Source organism: Sporobolomyces koalae (assembly GCF_050403365.1).
Source record: "Sporobolomyces koalae JCM15063 DNA, S_koalae_JCM15063T_v1_ctg3, whole genome shotgun sequence".
NCBI lineage: Eukaryota > Fungi > Basidiomycota > Microbotryomycetes > Sporidiobolales > Sporidiobolaceae > Sporobolomyces > Sporobolomyces koalae.
Genome location: NW_027481768.1, coordinates 123,037 through 140,462, shown reverse-complemented (window position 1 = coordinate 140,462; position 17,426 = coordinate 123,037). Strand labels below are relative to the sequence as shown.

The 17,426-nt window shown below is 55.3% G+C and overlaps 6 protein-coding genes across 6 annotated transcripts; 4 read left to right on the top strand and 2 right to left on the bottom strand.

Annotated features, from left to right (window-relative positions):
• Positions 1 to 785: 785 nt before the first annotated feature.
• On the bottom strand, positions 786 to 1,352 carry JCM15063_004976 (60S ribosomal protein L14; the record flags this gene model as incomplete). Its single annotated transcript, XM_076676079.1, has 3 exons — positions 786 to 818; positions 890 to 1,159; positions 1,236 to 1,352. 3 exons carry the CDS (start codon positions 1,350 to 1,352, stop codon positions 786 to 788), a joined length of 420 nt encoding a protein of 139 aa, XP_076536617.1.
• A 1,372-nt stretch (positions 1,353 to 2,724) lies between these two features.
• On the top strand, positions 2,725 to 4,963 carry SLT2 (mitogen-activated serine/threonine-protein kinase SLT2; the record flags this gene model as incomplete). Its single annotated transcript, XM_076676078.1, has 11 exons — positions 2,725 to 2,857; positions 3,048 to 3,112; positions 3,177 to 3,232; positions 3,293 to 3,323; positions 3,390 to 3,485; positions 3,551 to 3,622; positions 3,694 to 3,747; positions 3,819 to 3,993; positions 4,064 to 4,215; positions 4,273 to 4,563; positions 4,649 to 4,963. The coding sequence occupies 11 exons, from the start codon at positions 2,725 to 2,727 to the stop codon at positions 4,961 to 4,963; spliced, it is 1,440 nt and encodes a 479-aa protein (XP_076536616.1).
• Positions 4,964 to 5,198: 235 nt separating this feature from the next.
• Positions 5,199 to 6,726, top strand: JCM15063_004974 (uncharacterized protein; the record flags this gene model as incomplete). Its single annotated transcript, XM_076676077.1, has 5 exons — positions 5,199 to 5,216; positions 5,335 to 5,992; positions 6,087 to 6,171; positions 6,246 to 6,483; positions 6,637 to 6,726. The coding sequence occupies 5 exons, from the start codon at positions 5,199 to 5,201 to the stop codon at positions 6,724 to 6,726; spliced, it is 1,089 nt and encodes a 362-aa protein (XP_076536615.1).
• Positions 6,727 to 7,470: 744 nt separating this feature from the next.
• Positions 7,471 to 9,990, top strand: JCM15063_004973 (uncharacterized protein; the record flags this gene model as incomplete). The annotated part of the gene is made up of 7 exons (XM_076676076.1): positions 7,471 to 8,148; positions 8,232 to 8,644; positions 8,724 to 8,913; positions 8,986 to 9,256; positions 9,319 to 9,443; positions 9,517 to 9,789; positions 9,874 to 9,990. The coding sequence occupies 7 exons, from the start codon at positions 7,471 to 7,473 to the stop codon at positions 9,988 to 9,990; spliced, it is 2,067 nt and encodes a 688-aa protein (XP_076536614.1).
• Positions 9,991 to 10,506: 516 nt separating this feature from the next.
• On the bottom strand, positions 10,507 to 14,637 carry JCM15063_004972 (uncharacterized protein; the record flags this gene model as incomplete). Its single annotated transcript, XM_076676075.1, has 7 exons — positions 10,507 to 10,863; positions 10,939 to 11,063; positions 11,130 to 11,667; positions 11,730 to 11,909; positions 11,997 to 12,389; positions 12,451 to 12,571; positions 12,641 to 14,637. 7 exons carry the CDS (start codon positions 14,635 to 14,637, stop codon positions 10,507 to 10,509), a joined length of 3,711 nt encoding a protein of 1,236 aa, XP_076536613.1.
• A 566-nt stretch (positions 14,638 to 15,203) lies between these two features.
• JCM15063_004971 (potassium channel family protein) lies at positions 15,204 to 17,378 on the top strand (the record flags this gene model as incomplete). Its single annotated transcript, XM_076676074.1, has 7 exons — positions 15,204 to 15,512; positions 15,577 to 15,919; positions 15,989 to 16,018; positions 16,080 to 16,366; positions 16,432 to 16,604; positions 16,686 to 17,143; positions 17,209 to 17,378. The coding sequence occupies 7 exons, from the start codon at positions 15,204 to 15,206 to the stop codon at positions 17,376 to 17,378; spliced, it is 1,770 nt and encodes a 589-aa protein (XP_076536612.1).
• Positions 17,379 to 17,426: the final 48 nt, after the last annotated feature.

Sequence of the window (17,426 nt, the reverse complement as noted above, 5' to 3'; positions counted from 1 at the left end):
TCGGAGTCGAGAAGGTGCCTTTGCCGAGATGAGATCAGAACGGAAGGAGAGGGGCTTGAAATCAATCAACTTGCACGTGAATGACTGTTTTTCTTTTCTATCAGTCACAACACCTCACTGCTTTCGCTACACTCGCGTGCATGCGATCCATGACCACAACCATTAGCAGGAGAGTCACATCAGTTCGCCGTCGCGTCGGGCCAACATGATAGTGCGAGATCTGTGCGTCTGATCCGAGCTCCGAGCGCGAAGCAGTGATCAGGAGCAAGAGGCACGAGTAGGACAGAAACGGAACGAAGCGTGTCGACCCGCTCGAGCACAGAGGAGCGACAAGTTTTGGGATTCTTTTTGTTTGTTTTTCCAATCGAAACGACTACGTGGGAATGGACCGCCACAATGCCAGCTTCTTCGACACTCCTTTAATCCTGCCGGGCCCGCAACATGGTTCGATCCGATGCAATCCAATTCTCTGCCGCTTTCTCATGATCGCACCCATTCAAATCTCGGTTCGTCCCTTGCGAGACGATTTACTGATATTGCGAGGCGTAGAGTCTCGAGTACCGGAGTCCGAGAGGCGAGAAAGTGGGTCGATATTGCAGAAAGGGTTGGAATCAGACGCGTAGAGCAGGCGCGACAGACGTCGGGAGGGAGGAAGAAAGAGGGAAGCGGAGGGTTCGTGCGAGGTCGAGCCGAGTAGAGTAGAGAGGTTGAGGGGAAGGGCGGAACAGGGTCAAAGAAGAGGGCTTAAAACACGGCGAGAAACAGAGGTATCGAAGAGGGTGTGTTTAAGCGGACTTCTTGGCCTTGGCAGCAGCAGCCTGATGTGGGAAGAACCAGAGTCAGCAAGGCGGGGAAAACGATCTGAGAGCAGGGGATTTCGGATGCTCACCTGGACCAAACGTCTGCGTTGCTTCTTGAGGAGCATGACGTTGAATCGGTCAAAGTCGGAGAGGTTCCTCCTGACCTCGGTAGCCTTGCGCTTCTGGGCCCACGCGGACTTCTCCCACTTGGCGACAACCTCGGAAGCGTCGAAGACCTTCTTGACGGTCGTGGTACCCGCAGCGCGGGGGAGCTTCTTGAGGACGTAGGGGGTGAGGACGAGACGGCGGTAGGTGAAGGATTGGCGGGGGACACCAGTCGAGGGACCGTCGATGAGAGCCTGTACCAGATTGCGGCGTCGTCCCGTCAGTCTCGCGCAGGATACGGAGTTACAGACACAGGGGACGGCAGCATACACGGTTGTGGTCAATGATCTCGACGATGGTCGCGAGCTTGCCGGCAGAAGGTCCGTCGTTAACGAGAACGACGCGACCGACCTCGACGTAGCGCTTGAAAGTGGTATCCGAGGACATGGCTATCGAGGCGAGGGAAGACGAGGCGAGGGAAGGAGAGAGGAGAGCAAACGAGGAGTCAGTTTGACTGCAAGTGTCGAGAGAGAACTTGTCGTGTCGCCTGTCCCGCTCGAGCCCAACTCCTGCGCCTGTCCTGAACAGCAGCAGCAAGCCCTACACAATCCGCACAGATGTACCGTTGCGAGCGAAGGTGGTGCGAGGCTGGTGGGCGAGTTCAAACTTTTTCCCGATTTCGGACGCTGCTGCTGCGATCGTCGACGTCGAATGGTGGTGCCGGACTGGGTGCTGGACTCGAGGTCTGGGTGCTGTGGCTCGACTGCAAAGGAGGCCTTACCTACGGGGTGGGATTGGCTGTCGGAGGGGATCAACAGGGAACCAAGCCACAGGCGAGTTCGACTTGTGTCGCCGATTTCTCCTTCCTGTGTCGTCCCTCTCGGCTCACTGCAATCTCTCGCCCTCGTGCGCCCTGCGATGGACCACCAAGCTCTGTTCCTTCAAGCCTTGTGCACCCCCGAGCGTCACCACCGGCTGACGCGCAGGATCTGATACCCTCGACGCATCGAGCTCGCCAACTCGCAGTTCGACACCGTTCGCCCAGCTGTCGGGGCACTATCAACCGCGGTCGGATCGGCAGATGCAACTGTACAAGGTACACCATATTGTCTCGCAGGCGCGCGCGCAACTCTGACAAGAGGGGCACCTCCGCAATTCGAACGCAGACTGCACCACCTTGCATCACTGCTCGGCCACGACTCGACGACCTGCCCGAATGCAGCCAGATCGCTAACCGTCACATAGGAGACGGCCCTCAATGGGGCGAATGCGCGCGTCCAGCAGAAGCGACCACGAGGCAGCCTGCGGACAAGCAACCTCCTCTGGGCTCGATCGCTGCAGGCAGCTGCTTCTGGCCATCGATGCGGACGAATCGACATCGCTTGCCAACAGCTTATGACATTCAAGAAGATTTTGCCCTCTCAGGGGTCGCGGGTTCTCTGACAATTTCGACAGCGCTCTAGCGTTGCCAATCCGGTCTGTAGGGATTGCTTCCACCTGTTTCTTGCCTGTTGCAATGGAGACAGCCTCGTTGCATTTAGCTTGCATCGGACGAGTTTTGCTCTCGACCCGGAGATTCCGACGTTGCCTCGGATATTAGCTGCCAGACGAGGCTGTTCTCGGTTATTGTCCGTTTTGCCGTTTTCTTCAGGAACGCAAGCTGTGCCGTGCCCTGTGCGTTCGATGAAACCATTAAAAAATCGAGAGTTTAGAAGCCGCGAAATCCGAGAGCGCGGGGTGCTCTTCAGACTGGCTCGTGATCCTTCTTCTCTCGCTCGACTCGCTTCTCGAAGTCTGCAGAAGGTCAAGACTACGAACGATGTCCTTCCAACCCTACGGACAGCAGTCGCAACAGCCCGACATTCACTCGGTGCCTCGAGTCGCGTTCCCAGTTCTGACGGAACCGTTCCTCGTCGACTCGAACTACGAGTTTGTCAAGGAACTAGGTCAAGGTGAGCCCAAACCCGTGCCGAATCTCTCGTATCGAGCCATCTCGAGTTGCAATCAGGCCAGGGGATGGGCGCGGATGATGACCTGGCGGGGCGATGGAGGCGGTGTTGGAACTTCGCCGAGAGGCGCGAGCCCGCCTAGCCAAGCAAAACGCCCGTGCCTTTGGATCACTGACCTGTTACTACTGCCTAGGTGCTTATGGAGTCGTCTGCTCGGCCAAGAACAAGTTGACGGGTGACTCTATCGCGATCAAAAAGGTGCGCTTTGCCTAGTTGTGCATCTTGTCTGAATCGGCATTCATAGCGTCTATTGTCGATACAGGTCACGAAAGTCTTTCAAAAGAAGATTCTGACCAAACGCGCTTTGCGAGAGCTCAAGTCAGTTTCGCTTTGTGCCTTTCGCTGTGGATGTCCGTCTGACCCTTTTCGGCCTCGCAGGTTACTGCATCACTTCCGAGGTCACAAGAACGTACGCCTTGCTGCGGCAGCTGCCTGGTTCGCCCCGAGCTGAACACGTTCGGCTTGTATTCTACAGATCACTTGCCTCTACGACCTCGATCTGGTTGACCCAGTCGGGTTCGACTCGGTCTATCTCTACGAAGAATGTATGGAAGCCGATCTGCACGCGATTGTACGTTGCCCACCCGGTCAAGCCCAGAAGATCGCACAGACTGACCCGAGGGAGACCCCACGCAGATCCGTTCGGGACAACCTCTCTCGGACGCTCACTTCCAAAGCTTCATCTACCAGACCCTGTGCGGACTCAAGGTATGCGCTTGGCATCTCCGGCTCTTGCTCAACGATCACGTAGGCTCACCGTTCCGAGCCCGACTTGACAGTACATCCATTCGGCGCACGTGCTGCATCGAGATCTGAAACCTGGCAACCTGCTCGTCAGTTCAAGCTCAACGATTTGTTGATTCTCCTGGAGACCAGAAGCTGATTAGCGATGTGCCCATCAAAGGTCAACGCTGATTGCGAGCTCAAGATCTGCGATTTCGGTTTGGCGAGAGGGTTCGACCAGGATGCGGCTCAGGCAACTGCAGCTGGTCAACAAGGGTTCATGACCGAGTACGTTGCGACGAGATGGTACCGGGCGCCTGAGATTATGCTCAGTTTCGCCAACTACACGACTGCAAGTGAGCCTGCGGAATCCTCGTCCACGTGTCCGCCCGACTGCGAAACTGATTCCTTACCCGGTAATTGCAGTCGACATCTGGTCCGTGGGATGTGTTCTGGCAGAACTGCTAGGCGGTCGACCCATCTTCAAGGGTAAAGACTACATCGACCAACTGAACATCGTCCTGCACTTCTTGGGAACGCCGACCGACAAGACCTTGCGACGGGTTGGATCTCCTCGAGTGAGTCCGACGACTGAGAAGCAGGGACAGAGAGCTGACTCTGATCGGGGTCTTCAGGCCCAAGACTATATCCGCTCGCTACCGTACAAACCGGGAGTGCCATTCCAACAACTGTACCCATCGGCAAACCCACTCGCGCTCGACTTGCTGTCCAAGTTGCTCGCGTTCGACCCGCACGAGCGCATCTCGTGTCAGGACGCGCTCGTACACCCGTACCTGTCGGTGTGGCACGAACCGGCGGACGAACCCGAGTGTCAAGAGAAGTTCGACTTCTCGTTCGAACAGGAAGACTCGATCGAAGGTATGCGAAGCTTGATCGTTGAAGAAGTCGAGTCGTTCAGGAGAATGGTACGCTTTTCCTCGGATTGTAGTACTTTCGTGTTCGATCGTGATTGTTTGGTTCCTAACCTGCCTATTGCTCATTGGGCCCCAGGTTCGACCGTCATTGCCTCCGCTCGTTCCCCAAGCCCCACCACCACAACCTCAAGCGACCTATGTCCACTCTCATTCGTACTCGCACCAGCAAACAGCGGCACCAGCTCCCCCGTCCCACCTGCAGCAACAGGGGTATGGACAACGCGCGGCAGCTGCCGGTGCCAATCCTCCGATCCCGTCTCGAGACGAGATTCTCGCATCTCCGAGGACACAGGAAGACTATCGACAGAGACTGCACCATGGCATTGTCGGAGGCGAGGAAGAAATTCCTGGGAACGAGTTGGAGAGGGAATTGCGCTACGGTCGGAATTAGACAGCACGATGTTTACTTCTTTCTTGGGTGTACTCTTGCAAGCAGACACTGAATATGTTCTTGGCGATGCGAGAGACCCGAGAAGATTTCGGAGTCGAAAGAGTCGCGCTCGGCTATCGGCCATGCAGCGGTACCGAATTCATTGTTCCGGTTCTCCACTTCTGTCTGTGCCTCTGCTTCGGATTCGCTCTTGTTACTCCGATTTCTCCAAGACATATTGCACCGTGAACGCGAGATGGTCAGACTCGACGAGGTGAGTCGCCTCGCGTTTCGTCATTTGGGCACCGCCTACACGCCCTCGGCACCACCTCTCGATTCCGCATTCTCCGGATCTCGCTGACTCAGAATGGACGCACGACTCGTCTACACAGGCGATCACTGTCACTCCTGCGTACGAACGGACTGGAGCGCGTGACGTCTTGTTCGACCGATACCCTCCTCGGGCAGTGTACAACGCTACAATCCCTGCGTTCTGGACGATCGGATCTGTCGTGCACGGAGGCTTTCTCCTCTCGCTCTTGACCCGTACCGCAACTACCCATCAACGCTCGCACGAGTCGAATCACGTCGACCCGGCACACTTGTCGTCTCAATTCTTGTCGGCTTCGGTTGCGGGTGATGCCCAGATCGAAGTGACGGTCGTCTCGACGAGCAAGAGATGGACTAGACTCGATCTCGAATTGTGGCAATACCCTTCGTCGAGGCGGGACAACGAACCGCGAGATTACACGGCCAGTTCGACACAACGAACGTTGCGCATCAAAGCGCACTACCTTTTGACCCAACTCGAGAACGTGTTCGAGCTTCCAAAACTGAACGACCCCACCCCTACCTTTCTCGAGCGCGAATGTCCGATCCTGTATGCACCGTCCCAGCTCGCCTCGACCCCGTACAGTGAAATTCCGGCAAAATTCAGCTTCAAGCAGGGTATGCGATGGAAAGAGGTCGAGCACGTCAAGGAAGGGAACGAGTTGAGATGGGCATGTTGGTTCGAGCTGACTCAGGGAGAAGACTTGACCCAACTCGCAGGTAATTCTTGAAATTCGCTCCATCCTCTGCGAGCCTACTCTGGCTCGATCGGGGGCAGCGTGGACTCATGTTTCTTAGCTCATCCCGCTACTAGACCTCGTGCCCTTCTTTGCCGATTGTTCGAAGAATGGACCCGAGGTTTTGGGCATGACTCCTGGTCATTCGAGACCTCAACCTTCGTACGTGCATCATCAGTTCCCATCCGCCTACGCATTTCAGCCCCTCATCATCCTCGCCTTTGTACTGTGTTCAGGTGGTATCCAACGTTGACGCTCTCGCTTGATTTCAAATCGTCGTTCCCGCTACCGGCATCGTCGAGATCATCGACGACCACTTTTGGGTTGTTTGCAACGACCAAGAGCATTCAAAGCGGACGACACGACCTCACGGTTGAAGTGTGGACGAGTCCGAGTGATCTCGGTGCTGGATCAGGGATTACGGTCGATTCAGACTGGAGGAAGCAGGTCAAATGTGTCGGCATCAGTACTCAGGTCAGTAACTTTCTGCGCCTCGCTGAAAAATCCAGCACAGAGGTCTGGCCCCAGTACGAGGGGAGAAATCAGCGGAAGAACGAGAGGAGCGCTCTCGTGATTATGGAAACAGGCAAAGCTGATCGGTGCTTTTCGGTTGTATCGTTATGACAGATGGCTCTCACGACTCCAATGGCGTTCAACCTCTCGAGGGCAAACTCGAACAGTTCGAGCGACGAAGGTGGAGACAAGGCGAGACTGTAACATGGGTTTTCACGTGCAGCTAAGCGATTTGAGCAAAAGTACCCACATTGGATCATAACAAAGTTGAAACCCTCTCGAGAGCGCCGTATGCGAAAGGAGTAGCGTGGGACGAATTATTAATTGATTTGACGACGGATCTTCGACCGGAAGTTCGGCACGATTTGAAGTGCACTCGGTTTCGGTCCCCGGGCGTTGACGTTTGACGTCCGACCGACCTTGCGCGCGTGCTCGTTCGCGGACCGAGCAAGGCTATTTTTTCTTTCCGCACTCGCTCGGCAGGGCTTGACACGGATCGGTCAGCACAGAATGGAACAGCCTAAACCTCGCTGACTAAATGATGCTCGAGAAGGTGACATTTGCGCAATGACCTCGAAAGCAGACTTATTCCACCGCACATACCTGATTCGAGTTTGAAAGATGCCAAGAAATTACGCCTATGAGAGAAGAAAAAGAGAGAGAAAGACAAGCGAAAAAATTACGGAACGACGTCGGACAGTCAGTACTTCGGCGGCGCCGGGCCCTGCAGGCCCCAGGGATCGGGTTCATCCGTTCATCAGCTCGCGCCTAGTCCGACAACACCTCTAGTACGCACCTACTCGCGAGAGCCTTTCGAGTACAGTCCACAAGGATCGAGCCCGCGAGCGATCTCTCGATCACGCCGAACGTCTCTCCGGTGTGAATAAGCGGCACGCACGCGCGAGTCGTCTCTTGCGCCGGTCTCTCTGCCCTTGTGTCCCTCTGCCGATGAACAGCGCGCTCCCCGATAGCTCTACCCGACCTCGACTGTCCAACCAGGAATCCTCGTCGTCCTTCTCGTCCATAGCGTCGTCCACGTTCGACTCGCTGAGCCAATCGAGCAGTTCGGCACTCTCGACTCCCAGTCCGTCCCTCTGCGAACCCAAACACCTGTCAGCTCCGACTCTCTCGACCCGCGACCGCTCCACGCCTGTCCCAGTCATGGCCTCGGACGCTGTCAACGGCGCCAACGACGCACTCGAAGCTCGCATCGCTTCCATCGACCTGTCCCGATCGGACAGCGCAACTCCTTCGCAACCTGCCCGTACCCCAGCTGCTTCCACTGCGAGTACGGCAGAATCTCGAGCGCCTCTCGATGGCCAGCCAACCGGAGCAGTCTCACCTAGCATTCCTCCCTCTGCTTCCCCTCAATCCTCGAGCTCGACCATCTCTCAGCCTTCGAGTCAGGCGCCTCGACCACATGCAACCCACGCTGCGTCTGCGCCAACGCCCATGTCTCCACCCACAGCCAATGCCCGACCGATCCCATCTACCTCGGGCATCCGACGGGCCCCACCGACGGTAGGCGGGTCAGCGGGTGCACTCAAGGCAGGTGTACGAGGTGGAGCAGGTGGAGCGGGAGGTCCGCTCAAAATGCCTCCCAGTCTCGCTGCGAAAATGGCAGCTGTCAGTTCCAAATCTCGTTTGCATGCGCGCGCCTTGTGCTGCCTCGCGAAGACCTCTCCCCGCTGACCTTTTCACCTCGACAGATGACTTCACGAACATCGTCTGGAACGCCCGCGATCCCTTCGCTCAAACCCACAAACCCTCCCGCGCCGCCTCCAGTCGGTGCTGCACCTCCGGCACTCGCACCTCGACCACTTCCAAAACCCGGAGTGCCAACGCCAGGGCGTGCGGGAGGTCCAGTCGTGGGACCGGGAGGAGGTATGGCTGCGAGGCGAAAGATGGGACCGGGATTGACGCTCAGCGCGATGGGAGTGGGCGCAGCGGCGGAAGAGAAGAAACCGAGACGGGGTCCTCCGGGAGGCATGAAACTGAACCTGAACGGAGACGGTGAATTGCAGGCGGGCTCTGCTGGGAACGAGAACGTCTCGAGCCCGAATGGCGGAACTGGCAAAACAGACGCTATGGGTACTCCGTTTTCAAACTTTAGGAAGATTGTGTACGTAAACAACCAAGCTCGACTACCTCTGCCTTTCGGGCTTGTCACTGATCCTTCTCGGTGTTTGCCTGATTCGTAGAGATCCGTCGGGACGTCTCAACTTTGCTCAGAAGGCTATTCTGCACGCGGACGGTGTCGATTTCTCTAGTGGTGCCAGTTTCAAAATCAAGATGGACGATTTCGAACTGTTTGAAGAACTCGGCAAGGGAAATTACGGGACGGTACAGAAAGTTCTGCACAGGCCGACTGCCGTCACGATGGCGCTCAAGGTATTTCATAGAATCGCTGACACTTGCGCTCTCGGCTGTCAATCACTGATGCAACTTCTTCACTCGACACAGGAAATCCGGCTCGAGTTGGACGACTCGAAATTGAAAACGATCATCACCGAGCTCGATATTCTGCATCGAGCAACGTCACCCTACATCATTGACTTTTACGGCGCTTTCTTCATCGAGTCTTGCGTGTATTACTGCATGGAATTCATGGATGCGGGTTCGCTCGAAGTCGTCGCTGGAATCGATGTACCGGAAGATGTCCTCGCCAGGATCACAAGGTGTATGGTCGAAGGTCTCAAATTCCTCAAGGACGAACTCAAAATTATGCATCGAGGTGAGTCGGTTCTCAAGCTCTGCAACGTTGCGTGAATTGCGACTGACCCGCTTTCATTACAGACGTCAAGCCCACGAATGTGCTGCTCTCGAGGAACGGTGCCGTCAAACTTTGCGACTTTGGAGTATCAGGACAGCTGGATCGCAGTTTGGCAAAGACCAACATCGGATGTCAGAGTTACATGGCTGTAGGTTTCCCGTTCCCGCGATGCTCTCGCGGAGAAGCCAAGAGCTCACATTTGATGTGTCTCGACCCACCAGCCCGAACGAATCAAGGGCGAATCGCAAGGAGCTGCAACTTCCTACACGGCGTCTTCCGATGTCTGGTCGCTCGGACTCTCGATCATTGAAGCGGCGATCGGTCACTACCCGTACCCTCCAGAAACCTACTCGAACGTGTTTGCACAGCTCACGGCGATCGTGCACGGCGACCCTCCCAACTTGCCGGATCGGTACAGCGAGACGGCGAGAGACTTTGTCGCCAAATGTCTCGAGAAGCAGGCAAACCGGAGACCTACCTATGCTCAGCTTCTCGTGCGTGCCTCCCCCTGTGCCCGTTGTCAATTTTCATGTCGTTCTTGACGCGAATCTGACCTCGTCGATGTTGACCCTTGACAGGAGCACCCATGGTTGAAAGAGAATAAGACGCAGAATGTCGATATGGAAGGTTGGATCGCAAAAGCTCTCGCATACCGGGAGAAAAATCCTCGCATCTCGGCTCCCGCCCTCGCATAAGCGCTTTTTCGCGCCTGCACAGTTGAGATTTTGACACTATACCTCCCTTCTTCGGGGCTCCAGCATTCGACGTCGGGTCTTTTCCTCGCCCCTTTGTTTCCATTTCACTACGCATGTCCAACTCTAGGTCCCATATACTCTTAAAAATTCCTCTCCGGTCGCATTACCCTTCCGGAGTTTTAGCCTGTTTATCATCTCTCGCAAAACATCAAGGCCCACATCATACACGCAAGTGGCCATAGTTTTTCCTCGTTTCTGTTTTTGAACCTCCAGTTCTTCCTTTTTCTTTGCTTCTTCTCTGTTCTCCTTCGTCGTTTCTTTTCTTCAATGTGTAGGTCCTCAAGTCGAGGGGCGGTGCTTGTAGGGACAGCTTTGTGTTTGAATTCGTGTCCGTTGGAACTCAAAATGATTCCCTCTCTTTCTCTCTTCTCGCGTATCCTTCAGACCTGACGGTCTCAGCTCTCTGAGAGGTCTAGAATGATCACCCATAATCTGATTCACAGTAGTCATTACTGTTCAGTCAAGGCGTCTCTTCAAGCGAGCGATCGTCGTTCTGATGCGCTTCGCATCGTCTCCATCCGATCGATCCCGTTGAACGACTTCGGCATCGAATTGAAGCCCGGGAATATCTTGATCTTCGTCTGTACTGGATTCGAGACGGTCTAGACCACGTGTCAGGCGCAACATGCCTTGTGCACGAGTGTGGTCTTCGTGTAGTTTGGCAAACTCGTTCAACGCGTTCAAGATCGCAATCATCGCAGGGTGAGAAGTGTTTGACACGATGTCGAACACGAGCGATTCATTCCTAGGATTGTCGACCACCGAGAGTCCGAGGAGAAGTTTGAGGAACCCTTCGACCGAAGTTCGAACCACCTGAACAACCGAGGCGTGAAAGCTCTTTCCGAATCAGTTTTTTGACAATTCGTCTCCCTTTGAAGACGCGCTCACAGGATTGGGAGCATCTTCAAGTGGGTCGAGGTACAATCTCGCGAGAATCGTCAATACGGGCTGAGGATCAGGGCAAGTGCATTTGCGTGTACACTTTCGACTTTGCTGGCAATTCGGATCGATCACTGGGTACAGGGTCTCGAGGACGTCAGTTGAGATGAATGAGTGGGCTCACTGTGCGAACAACGTACGAGTTTCTCTTAGGATATCTTTCGCTTCATCGGCTGATTCGAGCAAGTTTGTCAAGAACCCAAGAAGGAGGTAAACAGCGTCCCATTCCGGAGTGTCGTCTTGGTAAGGTTCATCTTGCTGCCCATCCGAAGGTTTCTTCTTTCGGTGGCGAACCATCGAAGCTTTCCGACATTGAAGCGCAGTCCGCACCACGACTCCAACAATTCCATCCTCTGCGGACTCATGATCTGCGATCCATTTCTCGCTCCAAGTTGGTTCGGTGCTGAGTCCGAACAAGATTCCAAGAGTCGAGAGGAGCAGCCTTGAACTCGTTTCTTGTTGTCGTGCGTTCGAATTCGAGAAGGTTAGAATCGAACTCGCCAAGGTCACGTCACGGAAAGCGTTTGCGAGGGCATCGTGGTAGACTGGTGAAGAGATGATCTGGAATGCATGAGGTGTCGAGAGTGAAGTCGCTTCGAATATGGCAAGGCACAGCGAGATGGTCGCGGGACACATGTTATCTCGAGAGCGAGAGTCGGGTTGAATAGGTACAAGATCCTGCGCACAATCTGGCATGAGCTTGACCTTTGACTCTTGAAGGGAGCAGAATGTCAACACACGAGCCCCGAGATGTACTTGTCTATTCGTCCTCCCAAGGGAGCACACTCGTCCAAGAAGATTCGGACAACCGTCTCGAAAGCGCCACTGGAGCAGAGGAGTTGTTGCGGTTGAAAGATCGGACGCGGGGCAAAGGTTGCTACAGAGCGTAAAATCTCGAGAACCAGAGTTCGCAGTGTAACCTTTCTCATACAAGCAGGTGTTCAGGATAGGGAAGATGCCTATAGGATAACATTGTACTGACCGGCAAATCAGAGCCTTCAAGCGACTTGGACATGTCGATGATCTCGCGCAGGGATTGTAGCTGCAACACGCTCTTTCATGAGCGCTTCGAGCTGTTGCGAACCTGGATTTCCGGTACATACGTGTCTCGTGTCGCTCTTTGACGTTTTAGCGGCCCTCTTGTCCGATGCCTCTGCTCTCCCCCCGATCTCGTCTTGCGCCCATGGTAAATTAGCCAGCCTGACCAAAGTCCCGAGGACTTCGCAATCGCGCTCAGCTTCGAGCTTGGTAGGAGATGGAGATCCTGCGGTCGATGTTTTCTTGCTGTTGAGAATCGTCGGCTGCTGAATGTCCGACGTCGATAACCGAAAGACTGGCTCGCACAAGCGCTGGTCCTTGCTCAGAGCGGTAAGGAGCACCACGAGCGCCAAATCGAGCACCTGGTACAATATCTTCAATGTCCACTACGAGCTGCAAGAGAGAGCAATGAGGAGTGCTCACGCGATCGCCTGAGCCTGCGCCTCCGCGTCGAAATGCTAGGTACACGCGTTCGGCCATTCCACTCGAGTTCAGCCGGCGCATCCATTCGCGATCGAGGATCTTGCCCAAGAGCTCGATTGCGCTGTATGATTCGACTGATCAGCAGCTGGCGTTCAAGAAGGCAAACTTGAAACGATAGCTCGTGACTGACCTTGATCTCGCTGCGCTACCGCCCTTGCCCTCTCCGAGACCTTCGAGAGTCCATCCCATCTCGTCACTCCACCGCTTGCCTTCACCTTGGGCCCGAAGGATCCCGGTCCCGATAACTCGAGCCCCTCTCTCCTGACTCTCATGTTGCTCATCCTCGTCAAGCTCTTCCTCCGCTGCGACTCCCCACTTTTCGCGCAATTGCGAGTAGGTCTCCCGAGGTTTAGCCGCTGGTCGCACACGACCTGTTAGGAGGGACATGGATAATGTAGACCGCTGTGGCAACGAGGTGGCAGATTCGGACACATCGAGGGTCGAGGCTTCGTCCGTCTTATGGGACTGAGACGGATGGTCGTCGTCGCGCTCTTGACGGAAAGATCTCGCTCCCCCATAAGTGCGAGTGCGTCCAGTATCGATATGTGCCGAGGCCCCGAGGCCCGAATCAGTGAACGATACGGGGCGGTAGACGCTACCTATCGCAGGAGGTTCGTAGGTGGGTGAATCACCTCGAGCGAATGGAGACAGTTTCGAAGGACTCGCAGAACCGCTTCGCGACTTTGTCGGAGACATGAGCATCGGGAGAGAATGGGTCGAGCTGAAAGCAGGTCGCCGAGGCGACACGTTGGGCGAGACCAAGCTCTTCGCGGGGGACAGAGGGGAAGAAAGCAGAGGTTGAGAAGCTGAACGATCGAGAGGAGTCCGAGCAGGACGAACGGGGGAAGCTGTCGCAAGCAGAGAACGGTCAGAGTGTTCGACACAAACATTTTCCGCCATAAAACTCATACCTGGCGATCCTGGCATTTTCGGAGTAACACTGCCACTTCGGTCTCCTGTTCGTTTCGCTGCCAATCCCGCAACGATGCCTCCAGAACTTGCGCGCTTCAATCCACCTCGGTACGAGCTTGAGCTCGACTCGTCTCCTGAAAGGTCATTCCCTGGCTTCGAGAACGAGGAGAACAGTAGAGATAGGTCTTTTGCCGGGCTGGGCGGAGGCTTTCGTTGCGCTGAACCAGGCGTTGACCGGATCGGGCGCGAACTCGCGGGAACGGGTGATTTGGATTGCGCTGACAGTTGATTCTGGGATTTAGCGGGAGACGAGGAGCTGGGGAGGGTAGTACGTATGATAGGCGCAAACGCGTCATTCGCTGGAGGTACTGAAGAGTCCGCGACTCTGGGTACGGATTCTCGTGCTTTTCTTGGGGATGATCTTCGGCTTGCTACTGGCGGAACGTGGTCGAGGGGTGCCGGCACACCTTGTTCATGCATGTCCTCCGCGGACGGCTGTGCTGTATTTTTCGCGCTTCGAGTTGCAGAGACAGATGATTTCCTCAATCGCTTCCGGCCCGGAGGCGAAGTTGGCGCGGACTCTATCGAGGCTGTCCGAGACACAGTCGTGTCCGTAGAGATCTGCGCGTCCGAGCTGGTCAAAGAGCGAGAAGCTGTACGTGCCAGCCTCGGCCGCTTCGATGGGGATGCCTCGTCGAGGGACGACAGAGGCGAAGACTCCCTTCTTGCCGAGGTTCTCGTGGATGCGGTATCTCGTATGGCGTTCCGCGACGTGCTCTTGTTCGAGGCAGCCGCCATTGCCGTCGTTTCGTCCCAAAGAGTCGTATCCTCTTCTGCCGATTTCGCCACCACGCCTTTCCGCGATGACCTTCTCCTGGTCAACGGCCGATTCGTCTCGCTAGGATCCTCCAGAGTAGTATTCTTGCGGCTCGAACCATTCCTAGCACCGGAATCGCCTTGTACGTCCCCTGCAATGGTCCGAGGGTGAGGCTGTTTAGGTCCTTTCGGGTTGCGAGCCATCAATGCTGCTACGACGTCTTCTTCGCTGTTGCCACTTGCATCGTCATCGCTCGAGTCCAACAAGAGCTTCGACACAGCCGAGCGGGAATCGGTCTGCTCGGAAGCGGGGGTTCGACGCGAAGTGGAGGGGAGCGACGAGCGTTTCCCATAGGTCCTGCCGACGGTTGGACGCCTTTTGAAGGGCGAAGTTGTCATCTTGAACAGGCAGATGCCCTCTAGTTGATCGAAAACACGATAGGGACGATGACAAGGAAGTGAAAGTGAACGTCGGAACTTGCAATTGCTGAATCGCCGCGTCTGTTGCTCTCGATCACCGCCTGCAGCTATCGAAAGCGAGCAGCAGCCCATGGGGATCATCGAGTACGCTCAACACGAGCTCGAACGCATCGGAACCTGCTACGCTTGCCAAGTTCCTCATCAAGAATCACTCAACTCGACGGCTCTCTCGTGCATCTCGCGCCGCTTTGCGTCTTCAAGTTGCACAGTCGCAATCTGCTCGTGCCAATACTCGGCTTCCGAGAACTGAACCGGCTTGAGCGAGATGGCTAGGCCGAACAAGGCGCTTCGTTGCTGTTCCGACTGGCTGGCACACCAGCATGCATCACGATGACCTGTCATGTGACCAGAGAGACAGTCGCACGTGGTCAGTTCCGGTCATCGAGTTGGGGAACCGAGAACGACAGCCAGCCCTTACCGGAGTTGCAGCCATCAACGAGCTCGAAGCGCTTTCATAATCCCTTTGGTTGCCTCGCCCACTTACCATGACTCACCTGGGCGTCGACCTCGCCCGCAATGCGCAACCTCGTCTCTACACAACACGTGAAAGTCGACACACCTACCGGCGGCTACATCGATTCGCCTCGTTCTGCGCTCAGATCCTGTGTCCGCTCGCAACTCTGTTCGCCTTGCCCGCTCTCACTGAAGGATGGTGTGTCAGGAGGAACGCCGAACATCTCATCGTCGCGGTCAAACCGGATCCACCGCTGATCGTCGCCGCTGGTTCCGTCACACTCGCCCTTTCGATCCTTTCCAACATCAGCATTCTCTTTCGCCTGATCGATACCCACTGCGTGCGCAGCGCCCGCGAGTGTCGCTTCGCGCCCCAAGAGCTGACAACTAACTTGCACACGACAGCGCGTCTTTACGCTATCGACGATCGGGCTGCTCGCGGCGCATATTGTGCTGAGCGTCGTCTCGTGCCTCATCTTTGCCCTTCACAGCCAATTTGCCGTCGACGGGTACACGCTTTCAACCGCTTTCTACCTCACAGTCGCATCCGCTGCAATCGGCCTGGTTGTTGCTCTTGCTCTGTTCATCGATGGTCTTCAGACGCAGTGGTACAGTCGCAATGGGACAGGCCTGTCGGGAGCTCAGTGCAGCCTGATCATTGCGTTCGACATCTTTGTAACCTGGGTCGTGATCGGTACCGTCTCCTTTCGGTACCTGCTCGATCATGTCAACTATCTTGACGCTCTGTGTAAGTCGGTCTTGCGATCCTGTCTTCTGCCAGAGAGGGTTTTAGTCTGACATGTTCTTGATATCCCAGACTTTGTCATCCAATGCTTGATCACGACCGGTTCGTCCTCGCAGACTGCTTCGTGCCCTTGTTCGCTAAAATCGAACTCTACGGCTGGCAGGATTTGGCGACATTGTCCCTACCTCGGTCGGAGCCCGGATTGTCATGATCCTCTTCTTCATTTTCGGAATCCTGCAGTTTGCCATTTTGATCTGTTTCACCCGCGCAACGGCACTCGAAGCGCTTCAAGATCGCTTCAAGGCGAGAGAGAGGTCGATCCTCAAATCCCTCAGTAGGCGCAAGAAAGGTATGCCCAAAGTCAATCGCGACGAAAAGTTGGTCGTGTTGAGCTACGAAGACGCGATCGTCAAGCTGCAAAAGGAACGGAATCGTGATTTCCGCTCGCAGGTTCGTCTGTCTCGTTTACCTGCTCGTAACGTTCTGCTGAAGTTTCAAATTGCGAACATAATAAGCTGCTCGTCTCCTTGCTTCTCTCACTCATGGTGTGGCTGTTGAGCGCAGTCGCGTATTCCAAACTCGAGGGCTGGACCTATTTTGAGGCGTTTTACTTTTGCTTCATTTCGTTCTCGACCGTCGGATTGGGTGATCTCACTCCCAAGACGCAGGCAGGGCGCGCGTTCTTCTGGTGCGGTAGATTCGCTTCTCTTTGAGAACCAGGTCCATCGAGCAGAGACAAGCTGACGCTTACAAACATGGTCCTCCTCAGCGTGTTTGCATTGCTCGGAGCCGGTGTGCTCACGGTCTTCTTCTCAATCTTGGCCGACGGTTACAGCTCGACTTTCAAAGAGACTTTCCAGCGCAATGTCCTCGCCAAAGTCGTCAAGCACATGCACACGAAGAAAAGCGAACCTTGCGAGAACGAGACGGAAACGAACCCGACGGTGTCGACACTCGCGCAGATTGTACAGTACCGTCGAAACGAAGAAACGAACGAGAAACCCGATCAGAGAGCTGGTTCCGACGAGGAAGTCAGAGATCCTCGAGACGAGCTCTTGCAGCTTCTCGCAGAGACTCGGAGTGGTCTCAATCACTTGATCGCGACTGGAGGGGATGGCGATTGCAAAGAGGTCACGCGTCAAGTGCGGCAAGTGATGGAGAAACACACGTTCAAGCGGAGGAACCGGGAAAAGGTTGAATGCGATGCCGCCATGAAGCAGTTCCTGTGTGAGTTTATTTAACCGTCGGCCTGAATTCGCGCACACACGGTGCTGATTGCCGATGCTTCACAGATTTGAGGAACCTCCAATGCAAATTTGCTCGGCTCGAGCACTTGGCAAAAGAGTTGTCCGGTTCAGGTGACGGATCTACCACAGCATCGTCTTCTGTCATGGCGCACGATTCGTCGAGCGAGTCGACCCTAGCGCCTTGCGACGAAGAGGCGATCAAAGTAGAAAAGTAGGGTCAAGTACTGTAGGGCCAGGATCGTTGGGGCCATCAGATTGTAGCA